This window comes from Phoxinus phoxinus (assembly GCF_949152265.1).
Source record: "Phoxinus phoxinus genome assembly, chromosome: 12".
Taxonomy (NCBI): domain Eukaryota; kingdom Metazoa; phylum Chordata; class Actinopteri; order Cypriniformes; family Leuciscidae; genus Phoxinus; species Phoxinus phoxinus.
The window spans coordinates 15,762,422-15,777,194 of record NC_136887.1 but is presented as its reverse complement, the minus strand read 5'-3'; the positions used below and the strand labels follow the sequence as shown (position 1 = coordinate 15,777,194).

At 36.8% G+C, this 14,773-nt stretch overlaps 1 protein-coding gene across 1 annotated transcript in view; it reads right to left on the bottom strand.

Annotated features, from left to right (window-relative positions):
* The window catches only part of slc36a1 (solute carrier family 36 member 1), a 38,373-nt gene that overhangs the window by 14,833 nt on the left and 8,767 nt on the right, over positions 1-14,773 (bottom strand). Inside the window, exons 7-11 of the mRNA XM_079631327.1 lie at positions 13,935-14,019; positions 13,267-13,485; positions 11,571-11,669; positions 11,296-11,462; positions 10,311-10,480 (exon numbers count right to left, since the gene is read on the bottom strand). Of these exons, the coding sequence (XP_079487453.1) occupies positions 10,311-10,480; positions 11,296-11,462; positions 11,571-11,669; positions 13,267-13,485; positions 13,935-14,019 (740 nt within the window). The remainder of the gene's footprint in view (positions 1-10,310; positions 10,481-11,295; positions 11,463-11,570; positions 11,670-13,266; positions 13,486-13,934; positions 14,020-14,773) is intronic.

Here is a 14,773-nt window from a genome sequence, read left to right as displayed (position 1 = left end):
ATTCATTAGATACTAGTACTTATTTAAATAGTGACTAGTCACTATTTTTTTGTTACTAGTAAAAAAAATTTTTTTTGCCATTGACTTCTATGGGATCTGTCATTTAGATATCAACTATTCAGTTCTAACTAGTATCTATTCCAATTGTGACTAGTACATATATATTAGATACTAGTACTTATTCATTAGGTACTAGTACTTATTTTTAGATACTAGTATCTTGACATAATAACCCTAAAATGTATCTGTGTGCTGCACATTTGACAGAGAACAGCATCCAGAAACACAATGCAGGCTAGGTTTGTATTATCATAGTTTTCCAAACCAATAGCATGATTTATTGTGTATAACATCATATCTAAAATGTATAAGAAAATTAATAAAAAATAATAAAAAAACATACCACTCTGAAACGTTCTGTGAAATACGTGCTTGCCAAGTCCATGCATGAAATCCGTTCTGGACTATCCTCTTCTTTGTTAACATTAAGTCTGAATCAGGCTTGAATTAGTCTGAAATTGACGCCATCCTTAATATTTACATCCGAGTAGATGAAACTTGCGGTTATGGTGAGGGGCGTGACATTTCCCAAACATGCGCTGATCGGTGCCAATCCCTGCCAGCTAACCAATCACAGCACATTTCGTATTTTGGAAGGAGAAGCTTTATCTAAACCGGTACCAACGACGCGGTCGTGCCAGATAAGGGAGAGAGGTGCTGTAATAATGTAGATAGAACATGTGATTATTAATCAAGCATGAAAGCATATTCTAGTACATCCCAAAAACCAAATCAAGACTTCGTAAAAGGGAATAATAGGAGCATTGTGTATCCTTCATAATAGCTTGGTTGCATGATCTGATGTCTACACAATGCTCTGCTTTCTTCAACCTCAAAGCAAAAACACAAGGCGGACAACAGGTGAACAGGACAACAACAACTTTCATAAGACCTCATTAATCTTAAAGCAAACAATATGAAAAACACTTCATACAACTAGGTCAGTGATTATGAGCCAAAGGACAAAACGAGGATTTTTAACACCCTTTCAGGGCAAATGGTAGATTAATCTAACGTTCTCGACGTACTCTTGTTGCCTACATATAGCAGGAGCTCATTTCTTAGAGACTTTTAAAGGATGAGCGATAATGTTATCTTTACGATGCACATGTCTTTATTTTTTTGCAGACTTTCTGATGTTTTTAAAAGGTTTCGTGATTTTAAGAACCACCACTTAACCACTGCATGTTTTATAACAGCAGTCGAATCAAGTATCCTTCAGTCTTCTTCACTCGAGATGTGTAGACATCATGGCTGTGGTCTCTTCTCAAGCTGATAGCTTTAAACTGGATTGACTTCTAAGCAGTGACGTGTTGCCTTTTGCTCATCTCCTGTGTGCATTTCCACAGCCTTTGTGGTTCATATAAGTACAGTATACAGCTGGGGGAATGGAAGACTGTGGAAAGATGTAAAGATCTATTTCCTCATTCATCTGGAGAGATACAACTACGTAGTCCCTGCTGACACACCAATTACAGCTCAGAGGATCCATGCCCACAGTGCCCAACATAAAAACACTTGAGAAACTCTCATTAGTTTCTGAAGGGAACAAGATGATCGACAGCTTTAATCTTTCAAAACACGCCATGTGAGAAAAGGGAAGTATTTTTTTCTTTGGTCTGTTTGTTGGACAATACAGGACATACACTATATTGCCAAAAATATATGGACACCCCTCCAAATCATTGAATTCAGGAGTTTCAACCACTTCCATTGCCACAGTTGTATAAAATCAAGCACCTAGGCATGCAGACTGCTTCTACAGACATTTGTGAAAGAAAGGGTCGCTCTCAGGAGCAGGAGGATATCGCCCAGCTCTATACATAAACATTCAAAAGTTTGAGTCAGATAAAAAAAAAAAGGAAATCAATACATCAATCAGCAAGACAGAATTGATGATCAAAAGTGCAAGATACTTATGTTACAAAAGATTTTCAAATAAATGCTGTTCTTTTGAACTTCAAAGAATCCTGAACAAAATGTATCATTGTTTCCACATGGCAGCACAACGGTTTAAACTTTGATCATTATAAGAAAGGTTTCTTGAGCAGCAAATCAGCATATTAGAATGATTCCCGATTAGTAATGAGTAATGATGCTGAAAATTCAGCTTTGCCATCACAGGAATACATTCGATTTTCCAATATATATTAAAACAGAAAACCACAATATTAGTGTTTTACTGCATTTTTGATGAGATAAATAGCATAAAAGAGTCTCAAAAACATTGAACAATGTTTACCAGTTTAGAGAAACTAACAGCATCAGAATTCATAAGATCCATTTATTCTAGCACTAGTTTGTGTTGTTGCTTTCCCACTGCAAATGATGCAATTAAAGAACTGGCTTCTGTTAGTTACAGGGTAATAACAAACGCCTTACAAGACGGACATATACATTGATTACGAATTAAAACGTTGTTTCTTGAAATATTTAAGTAAGAAAAAGGCAAAAAATTATAACAATAAATAATGTTAAAAGTGGGAACATGGCCAAATTGGCACCATCCACTCAAACTAAAGTAATGAGATAATTAAAAAGCCATCCCCATCCCCATGTTAACATAATTGAGATATTATAAAAGTTTTTTTAAACTATTAAAATTAAGCAAAAGCAAAATGATCTATTGCTTATTTTTTTCACAAGTTTACCTTTTATGGACAGTTTAGGCATCGTTTCGTTTCCAAGTCAAAGCACTCGTTACATTTGCATAAAAAAAATGAATAATTTAAACTCAAAAACAAGAAAAGACATAAAGCAAGTCATTTGCACCTCAAATATATGCTTCAATACAACAAAACAAGCCCTAAGATGTTAATTAGCTATTAGAGAGCATCGTGATCTATCATGATAGGTCAATTAGCCTTTGAAAAGAGCACATCAGCCCCAGCTGAAATACACAGCCAGAACTAAACTGTCCACCAATAAGAGGAATAAGCGGACAATGCAAATGCTTCTTGATGACCTTAACATCCACGCTTCAGCAATCGCTCGACATTCAGGTGGAAAGTGGAGGAGATAACTTCCTTTAAGCTATTGTCTCTGAGAGTAAGTCACATCAAAACTGATACTCTATGAAATAGAAAACACACAATTTTCCTCTCAATTTGCACATCAAATTGTAAAGAATGATAGAGCCTAAAAGAGGAATTAGTAAAAAAGAGGAAAACATCATTTGCGAAGCATTTATGTATTGGTAAGCTGGTCTGCGTTCCTTTGAAGCCTGGTTAGAAATCAAACCACAACATGAGAGCCTGCAAAATGGCAAATAAGCACTGAATAGTCTCTTTAATCCGGTTTCATTTTTCTGTACACCAAGATCTGAAAGCTGAACAGATAGAACTAAGCACAAAGAGGAAAATAAAACATCAGATCATACGGGAACAGTTTTATGTCAGTACAAAATGAGTCTAAGGAGATTATCAGAAATACAGAAGCAATTAAACTTATGAAGAGTAATGCAACACAGACAAACTCTGCAACTGCTCATGAATTAATGAGAGCGGACACCGCGTGCAACATTAAATAAGCTGTATCGGTGTGTGTCAGATGATTTTTCTAGTGAATTGGGATTTTCCAGTCTTCCCAGATATCCCTTTAAGGCATTTAATCTTTAAAATGTTTGATTACAAGAAATGAGCGAAATGTCCTATTTCTGAACAAACTAAGGCAGTTTTTCAAGGCAGCTGAAGAAGAATCTCTCATTTAAACAAAGACTATCATTCTTTTGTATTATTAAAGGGATAGTTCACAGAAAAATGACAATTCTCTGATCATTTATTCACTCGCATGTTGTTCCAAACCTGCATGACTTTCTTTCTTTCTTTCTTTCTTCTGCAAACATCTCAGCGTTCTTTGTCCATACAATGAAAATCAATGGGGTCCAGTGGTGTTTTAGACCCCGCTGACTTGCATTTAATGGGCAAAGCATTCTTCAAAAGAAAACCTTCTTTTGCAGAAGAATGAAAGTAATGAAAGTGATATACGTGTAAACAGTAAATATTGGTGCTACATTCACAATGTGTTACACCGTAAGATAACTGTTTAAATGTAATTATTAATTAAAATGAGCAACAAAAAACAAGCAGGGGGATGTGAAATGATAAGATTTACAGAATCTAAACTGGTTATGGCTAACATTAGCCTGAAGTATTAGATACATGTTACAGGCTTAGATAGCCTGTATTTCATGTTGCAGAAATAACACAATCTAGTGTAAGTGACATGTAAAGGCCAAGTATGGTAACGCATACTCAGAATTTGTCCATTGCATCCAAGTTAGTGCACACATATTAGGAGTAGTGAGTAGTGAACACGCACACTGCAAGCCGTTGGTTAGGGTTTCAGGTTATAAATTGACATCTCATGCCATTTATTTTACATTTTGGGAAATTGGTGGCTAATTCATATGAATTTGCACTATTGCATTAATTTGTTTTCATACAATCTGCTTATGCCCCAATGGCGGTTATGTTTAGGGTACATTTTCTTATGAAAGCCAATTTCAGTAGACACTGATTTCCAGCGTTACTGTCCAGGAAAACTATTTGCATTTTAACCTAATTGCATGGACCATGTCCCACTATATGTAGTAAGTTGTCACATTGGAGCCTGCCATTAAAGAGGGCTTTTTAGCTAAATTTAAACAGTAAAATCTATATAAAAAGCAACATACAAAAATATCCAACGTTAATACACTTACCGGCCACTTTATTAGGTACACCTGTTCAACTGCTCATTAATGCAAATATGTAATCAGACAATCACATGAGAGAAACTCAATGCACTAAGGCATGTAGACATGAGCCTACTTATACTACGTCCTAAAAGTATGTACTCTTTTTGTGAAGAAAAAGTAGATACGGTACTTTTGAGTGTGTAGCAAAAGAGTACACAAGCTTTGGGACATACTATCGCGTCTTTAGCGGTTGCTCTGTCGCATCCTGTCACAGTAAACTGCCTGTCAATCATCTTGTCACAGTTAAAATCCTCCACATTTCATTTAATTTCCTACCATATCGGAGAAATGCAGTTGATCTGCAGTCGCATTCAGTCGTCTTTCATAGAGAACTCTCCTCATATTAATGCATTTAAAAGTTAATGGTCAAACAGATCTTTATAAAAGTCCACATTGTTATTGCAGATGAAATATAACACGGATGACAGGAAATAAATCTTTTTTTATCAGGTTAAACTTTGATTAGTCACTAAACCTCTCACCGTCGGTCGCGCATATCCGCCATGTTTTGTAGTTTAACACTTTTTACTCATGTTTGTAGTTCGTCCTCCAAAGCGCAATGGGTCGTGGGCAATATTAGCCTTTAGAGTGAGCACGGATCCACACTTCGACAGGAAATAGTAGACCATCCGGGGACTTCTGACATACTATTTTCAACATTCTATGCTTTGGGACACTTATTTTAATCTCACATACTGTTTAGGATGGATGGTACTGTATGGACATTGAGATGCAGGGCAGGTCAAGATGATCAGCTAAAGTTCAAAGTGAGCATCAGAATGGGGAACAAATGTGATTTAAGTGACTTTGAACGAGGCATGGTTGGTGCCAGACGGGCTGGTCTGAGTATTTCTGATCTACTGGGATATTCATGCACAACCATCTTTGCTGATAGAAAGGCAACAGTAACTCAAATAACGCATCTCTGAACGCACAACATGTCAAAGCTTGAAGCAGATGAGCTACAGCAGCAGAAGACAAACCAGTGCCACACTGGTCAGCTGAGAACAGGAAACTGAGGTTACAATTTGAACAGGCTCCCCAAAATTGGGCAATAGAAGACTGTAAAAACTGTTGCCTGGTCTGATGAGTCTATTTCTGCTGTGACATTCAGATGGGAGGGTCAGAATTTGGCATAAACAACATGAAAGCATGGATTTATCCTGCCTTGTATGAACAATTCAAGCTGCTGTTGATGGTGTAGGCAGGGGATATTGTATTGGCACGCTTTGGGCCTCTTAGTAAATGCAGTTTAAAAGAGTATTGTTGTTGACCATGTTCATCCATTTATGATCATATATCTTCTGATGGCTGCTTCCAGCAGGAAAACACACCATGTCACAAAGCTAAAATCATCTCCAACTGGTTTCTTGAACATGCCAATGAGTTCACTACTCCAATGGCCTCCACAGTCACCAGATCTCAATCTCTCAATCCAATAGAGCACTTTTGATGGCACGGGGAGATTCACATCTTGGATGTGCGGCCAAAAAAATCTGCAGCAACTGCATGATGCTATCATGCCAACATGGACCACAATCTCTAAGGAATGTTTCCAGGACCTTGTTGAATCTACGCCAAGAAGAATTAAGGCAGTTCTGAACGCAAAAGAGGTCCAACCCAATACTAGCAAGGTGTACCTAATAAAGTGGCCAGTGAGAATTACATCACTTAAAACACTTTAAATACAGCCCTTATGACAACTTTCCATTGGAACAACTATTACCGCGCTCTCCCTACATATTTGGATTTTGTATGTTGATGTTTGTGCCGTGTATCTGTATAAATGTGCAGGTTTTGTAACCGATCACATTCTTTTGAAGTGATGTTATTCATTTGCACAGGCAGCTCTATAAACATGTTCAATATGCCACCTATATGTCAGTCAGCACAGCAGTGAAGCCCCTTAAGGGTAAAGGATTAGTCCTCTTGTCAAACACCGTGTTCTTGTCTTCTAACGTTATTCTCTGCAACGCGTGCTTACTGAATCCCCACTATCAGCACAGCACAGCCGCCGTTGGCCTTTGATGGATTCTGCATGCACTTGTGATCACACGAGGTGGAAGAAGAGCCTCAGCTCTGTGTGCTAGATGAAGCCCTCTCGCTTCTCTCTGGAGATCTACAAATGAGACGTCACAGTCTCTTGGTCTCTTCATCTTCAAGACAAAGGCACTCTCAACCACGTCCTGTCTGCCCCTCAATGCAGAGAGTCTCCATCGTTAGAGTTTGGTTTCAGAATTGAAAAAAAAGAGAGTTAAGATGCAAATGCTACCGAGTGAATATTGATGCAAACTGCTGAGCAGACAGAAGAACGCTATGCTTTATTCTGTGCTTACACGGAGATCATCCAAATGGACTGAAAACTTCAGGCGAAGCTGCAAACCAGGACAAAAGTTGGAAAACACAAAGACTGAGGCATCGAGAGGTTGTCGTAACGAGGAAGTTCGAGATGTGGCAATGTCACGTTTTAAAAACAAGGAAAAATTGCGTATTAATACTTGTATCAGCAAATATATCTTGAATTAAGTTTTTTTTTTTCATCAAAAGAACAGCCTTTATTTGAAAAAAATTTTTTTTGTCACATTGCTTTTACTCAATTTAATGCATCCTTGCTGAAGTTAAGTATTCATTTCTTTCACAAAAAAGAAGAAATCAATCTCTGACCCCAAACTTTTGAATGGTAGTATATTCGCATATATGGTAGTATATATATATATATATATATAAAATATATAAAAAAAATCAGACAGACGTACAAAATGTATTTGCTGGCTACACAATCTTGACCCGAAGTCAGTGACTTTCAAATGGAGGGCGTGATGAACAGCTAAAAATGTCTGGAAGCTGAACACCATCTGAAAATGTATCATCTCTAAAAATATCATTCTGAGAAAATGACAACAGATTGCGGTCAGCACAAGCTTTGATTAGGTACTCCTGGACATGCCCATTTGTAACTGCCCGGCGCAAAGCGTGATGAACTGTGAAGGTGCTTTGACGGCATCTTCACCTCATACTCGCATCCTGTGCGATTAATATTCAGAAAGCTGAACAACCCATAATCACAGGCCTTACACCCTATAATTGATCTGCGAGAATACAAACCTGATTTAAAAAAAAAAGCTGATAGTTTATTCAGCTTTTGGTTTGTTTGATTTGACGAACATTTGAAAAATGCATTAATATGTAGTCTGCGTGTTTGGTTCCCAACTTGAGACTAAGTAAAGCATATTAAGATTAACAGGCTGCTCATATAAGTGGAAGCCGTGTTCAAGACTGCCTCCTAGTGAAGAAAACACTGTCAGAGCAGAACGGCCACTGCTGCTCATGTGAGAACACACCTCACGTGTCAAACAGGAATTAACATCCTCAGGTTTCAAAGGAAATCAATACAACTGCTAAAAAAAAAAAAACACTAACCCCGGATATTTCTAAAAATACATTTAAAGGTCTGGGATGTAGCTGTTGTGCTGAAAGTAGAGTGGTTTGATCAAGCACGTGCCATTCACGGATATATATAAAAAAGGAGCTAAACCTTCACCAACAGCAAAAGAGGCACGCTTTCATGTCCACTACACTACCTGACCACCTTCTTCAACCCACCTACATTGTCCAACCAAAACACAGAGCTCATTTACTTTCAGCACTCCATCCGAAAATCTATCCTAGCGCTGAGTCACACGCCGAAAACATTCTCGGTTCAGACAGTAATCAATAGTTCATTTTTGGTCGAAAATTAATTATTGATGTTTTTGGGACATTCAAGAGCTTCTTTATCATATGAATAAGCATCTTAAGTCAATTCCGTTCGAGAAAATAATGGGTTGTCTTAACAGTAACTTCCAAAAGCACAAGAGAAACCAAGGCAGAACACCGTAACACCAGTTACTGCATTCTGCCTTTGTTTTACTGTCCATTAAAGCTTGCTGTGTTTAAATTACGGTGTAGCCCGTGTCATCTGTCACTGAAGCACTTCTGACTCACACAATACCTGAATAATAGTGTAGGTAAAGTAAATAGTTGAGTGGTTGTTTTTACGAATAGCATTTAAGGATGGCCCATTGCTCTCAAAGGAAAATGATAGTTGAGATGCCTTTGAAACGCAGACATCAAGGTCAAGTAACACAAAAGACAAACAAATTAGATTGATCGCAATCTACTTAATTTAGCTACTGTAGGTAGCAGCCTATAGCATAGATAGGCTAGTCAGCTATAATGAATAGGCTACCAAACTGCTCCATATAACAAAGCAATTGTAAATCATCCAAAATAAATTCCATGATCCCTAGATTTTATACAGGTGTTAATATAATGATTTTGTAAACGGTGATCAGCAAACAAGTATTGATAATGTGGAAGTTGCCGTACTGGTACTGGTGACTTCTCGCTTTTTACAGACAATACAAAGGCAGAGTACATTAACTTCAAAATAGTGGTCAAAAAATCATTTATTGTATTTATTATATGTAGATAATTTTCATTACTAAACCATCTAATTGCCAGATTTCCAGTGTCCTACCTATAATTAATTTAGCTGGACAACTAAAAATCTTTACAGTCATTTTTCTCAGCTCCACACTCTAGCGAGTTAAAGGACAAGTTCGGTATTTTACACTTAAAGCCCTATTTACAGATCGTATCTGATGAAATAGAACGGTTAAGTTTAAAATTTGGACACATGCTCCAGTCCCGAGAATTTTGGGTTTATTTCGCTTCCCCCCCCCACCCCCACACAATGGTTGTCTATGTGCACTGGCAGATTCCTTCCTAAAACACATTAAACTTTCGTTTACAAAGACGTGAAACTCACCGAGTGGTCAGGGGTGTTCACTGATACGGGCCCAAAAAAAAACGCTGAAAAAGATGCATTCCAACAGGTTTTATCGTAGTGTTTGTCCAACTCCATTGATTGTATTGAATGTGCTGTGTGAGGTACGTTATTCCTCCGCCGCTTCTTCTTCTGCTTCTTCTGTGTATTCAATGAAATGCCAGCGGTTTGCTTGCAATCGGCAAAGGTGCATTATCGCCACCAACTGGTGTCTATTATTCAAGCTCTCAACGGAAGAATCTGGGTGTGACGCGTTTGGCAAAATAGGTCCACAAACGCTAAATAAAACTAAAATTCTCGGGACAGGAGCATGTGTCCAAATTTTAATCTTAACCGTTCTATTTCATCAGATACGATCTGTAAACAGGGCTTTAAGTGTAAAATACCGAACTTGTCCTTTAAGGTCTTTTGCCTTTGTAGGGCAGTGTTGTGTTCAAGGTTTGGCTTATTTCAGAAAAAGTGACAAAAGGTAAAAATAGACTTCACCTAACAATGACAAATGCCCTGCGAAGTGCCTGAACAACCTCGAGCTGCGGTGAAAAGGAGACGTTTGACACTCGCATGGACGTGTGCCCAAGCAAATGAGCCGTTGAGAACGCTCCTGACTTTCGAAGTATGGCTGATGGATTTGCCTGATAGACTGCTGGAGTGAAGAGGTGTGTCAAGGTGTTTCTGTTGACTCACATGTGAGGCCTACGAGAGCCACGCGGATGCTGAGGTCCACCATCACCGCCCACCTGGGACCGCAGCGCGCCACCGCCGGCGGGATCAGGATTTCGGCTGACACGTAGAACTGCAGCGCGTAGGTGATGTAGATCCCGAAAGAGTAAAGCAGCTTCACGACCTGATATAACCTACAGAACAGACACACATTACATGCATTTCTTATTTCTGCAGTCATTTATGTCAAACTACCTTTCAAAAGTTTAGGGTCAGAATGATTTTTTTATAAAAAAAAAAAAAAAAAAACAAGCTTTTGAAAAGTCTCTTATGCTCACCAAGGCTGCATGTATTTGACAAAAAATACAGCAATGTTTTGAATATTACTACAATTTGTATATCTTAAAATGTACTTTATTCACGTGATGGCAAAGCTAAATGTTCAGCATCATTACTCCAGTCTTCAGTGTCACATGATACTTCAGAAATTATTCTAATATGATGATTTGCTGCTCAAGGAACATTTATTATTAGTAGTAGAAAACAGTTTTGCTGTTTAATAATTTTGTGGAAACTGACTTTTTTTTTCAGGATTCTCTGATGAATAGAAAGTTCAAAAGAACAGCATTTATTTAAAATAGAAAATTGAATGCATCCTTGCTGAATAAAGATATTCATTTCTTTAAATAAAATGTCTTTACGATCCCTTTTGATCCCTTTTAATGTGTCCTTGCTGACTAAAGCATTATTTTCTTTTTATAAAATCTTAATTACCTCAAACTTTTGAACGAGCAATCACGAAAAAAAAAAAATGTGTTGATCCATTTTTAATCCGCTTTGTGAATATGGGTAATGGATATGAGCATGATACTAATGCATTAATAAAATATAAACCCTGAGGTCTTGCATAATTTCAGTTTATATGATTTTTTTTCATCATCAACAAAATCTAAATAAATAAAAAGTGTGACTAGAAGACAATACACATTAAAGATTCCCTGGCACTCACCAGCACAATGGTAAGTTTAATGTGATGCTCCCCCGAATTTGCTCTCCAAAGCCAATGTAGCCGATGGTGCCCAGGGAGATGTAGAGGGTGGTGACGATGCCCATGCCAAGATACAGAACCATGGGGAACTTTCTGGGATTCTGCATCTTATTCTCAAGCGGTAGCACCTGTAAATGATGAAGACAGAGAGCGACACCTTTATGAATTGAACTTTTTTCTCCTGAATAATACTTCTTTGGTGACAAACTAAATATCAGAGCAAAAGAAAAACTTACAACTCCAATTCCCTCAAAGGCGAATACAGCCGTTCCAAAGAAGAGAGGATAGTCGACTGCCCGTCCCGCCAGAGGGAGGTTGATGGGGTATGGGATATTCTGACGATGCAAAACAAGAATAGAAAACATGCGACATTGAGAATATTTAAAAAAACATTTACATGAATATATATTGAGGTCCAAAAGCCTGAAACCAAGAAAAAGCTGATGCTTTGCATTCTCTGATTTATTGAAATGTCTTTATAATTATATTTAAGAATACTTATATACACCATCATACAAAGTAAATTTGTTTAAGTCTCTTATGCTCACCAAAGCTACATTTATTTGACCAAAAATACAGTAATACTGTGATTTCCCATTCTAATTTCAACTAACTCTTGTCTATTTAAATATTGTCTATTTATTCCTGTGATGGCAAAGCTGAATTTTCACCATCATTACTTAATTTCTTATAACTATAAATGTTGAAAACAGTTGTGCTGCTTCATTTATTTGTGATTCTATTTATTAAAGAATCCTGAAAAAAAGTAAGTTCAAAAGAAACTTAAAATCAATATCTGTTGCAACATTATAAATGTCTTTACTGTCATTTGTTTACAATTTAATGCATCCTTGCTGAAAGTTTTTTTTTTTTCCAATTTAATTGAACAAATATAAAAGTTAAATAGTTAACCGAGATTTTAACCGTTTTAAACCCAAATTTGAGTTATAATGAATAATCAATAAGAAATATTTGAATACAGTATATATTATTTAGATTGACAAAGTCTCATACTTTTGGGACACTATAAATCAGACTGATTTTAAATGATGTTTTAGAGCATAAATGTTATGTGAACAAAATCATGACTGTAAACCACTGAATTTACAGTGATCTTATGATGTGCTGTTCAGGTTCAGGATGCTTTTAGAGGAACATTTAGTGTCCTTTTTGCAGCTCTGTAAGCATTCTTGAAATCCCTGACTCTTCACAAATAATGTTGTTGCGAACAACAAACCAATTTGCAATCTTCAGCCATGCAACTTCCTCTTGCTGTTTCCACCATGACAAACTTTCTTCCCTCACTGAGAAATTGTGTTACCCACTTGCTCGTTTCTCAGCAGCTGCCTTGCCAATTACAGGCGGGGGGTCTGATTTAAAGCATTTAAAGCGGTTCAATAGGAAATGGGCCCTGAAAAACAACCCTGAAACCTGTCATTTACACTTAACTTTACATCCATAACACCCGATACTGAATCAGCAGCCCAGGGGAGAAGGCTTGGTCCTGAAAATGGCTTGGAGCAGAGGATGTATTGTTGTATTATTGTATTATAAGTGTTTTAACTTTTATTTAAGTGTTGTATCATTTGATACAATGCACTTATAGTGTACATACATGGTTTCAGTGTATAGGGTTAGGTAGTTAAAACTAAAAAAAAAAAAAGGTTTGCCTGAAAAGTGTGTCTGTGCTTTAAATGTGTCTAAAATAAATACCAATTGGATTAATACTTTGTTATATAATGCAATTAAATTCATACATAGTGTGGCTTAAGTGTTCAAATCTTCTTTGGACTGCTCAATTGTATTGTGGGCTAAAGTATGTATCATATATGACACTATTTACAATAAATAATGAAGCAATGTATGCAACGAAGATACACTTTCAACATACTTTGTGCACTGAGTGTGTGTTGCGTGTTTAATGCGTCTTACCGTCAGACAGTAGTAGTATATGAGGACCAGGCTGACACACATGGAAATGTTTGCTACGAACGACAGAGGAGCCAAGTACTTGAGGTTGCGGATAAACACCAACACGATGATGAAGGGCAGGAAGAAGAGCATGTAGAGGCGAGAGTCGTAGCTGGGGACGGTCACTGCGGTCTCGTTGTTGTGACAGTTCACTGTTGTCGCATTGGCAGTCTCAACCACCTACAATGGAAAGATTGCTTTATGGCAATAACAATATGACAGATTGTACTGAAATAATTTTTCATTTGTAGGTTCAAAATTAAAGAAAGGAAGAACATATTTTTGTAGGGGAGAAGCAAACCCAGGTGGTTTATCCAAATGAAGTGAAAAGGCAATGCTGCCCTCTTGTGGTGAAAACAAAATCACTCAGCATTTTTTTGAAGCATTTACATTTTATACATTTGCATGAAGCTTTTGTCCAAAGAGAGACAATGCATTTAGGGAAAATATTTGTAGCAGTTTATTCATTCTACGCAAATAAAACTAGTGACTTTGGCATATTACATCACGATCATCCAACCTTATTTAATAATATGATAGTAAAGGAAATTACGCTGTGTGATTTTAAAGTTTATTATTTTATTAAAACCTGGAAAATGTATCTTCTTCTGTATTTAAAGATCTCTCACCTGTTTGACATTGTCACTGAGGAACACAAAGTACACGCAGCAGAAGCCCAGCTGGGTTATGTTGAGGAACATATTTACCACACGCCTGAAAGCCGAAAAACAAAATCAAATCATTATGATCAGGTACAGGTCTAACTATTTTTAGTTATCTAAAAGTCTCAAGTTAATTTAGACAAGCTGCCCAGTAAGCACACATACACTACTGTTCAATGTTTGGGGTCAGCAAGATTCTTTATTTTTATTTTTTTGTGACAGAAATGTATACTTTTATTAAGCAAGGATGCTTAAAATTGATCAAAAGTGACCGTAAAGACAAGTATAATGTTATTAAAAAAAATTATGTTCTTTGAACTTTCTATTCATCAAAAATAAATAACTGTTTTCACAAAAATATTAAGCAGCACTTGTTTTCAGCATTGATAATAATAATAAATGTTTCTTGATCAGCAAATCATCATATTATTATGATTTCTGAAGGATCATGTGACACTGAAGACTGGAGTAATAATGCAGAAAATTCAGCTGTCATCACATTATCACAGGAATAAAATACATTTTTAAATTTATTCAAATAGAAAACAGTTCTTTTAAACTAATAATATTTCACAATATTACCGTAAGACTTCCAAAAACAATTAAAAAAAATCTTAGACTCCAACCATTTAAACAGAAGTTTATGATTACTATACTGTATGCTATCATGTGCAAGATGTGAAACAGTGACGTTGCACATAAACCAGGTGCTGAAAGAGTCACAAGTGACAAGTGGTCAAAGATTATGGTGAGAACAGCACAAACTGCACGTCAACTTTAACAGACTTCTGAATTCAAACAAAAAA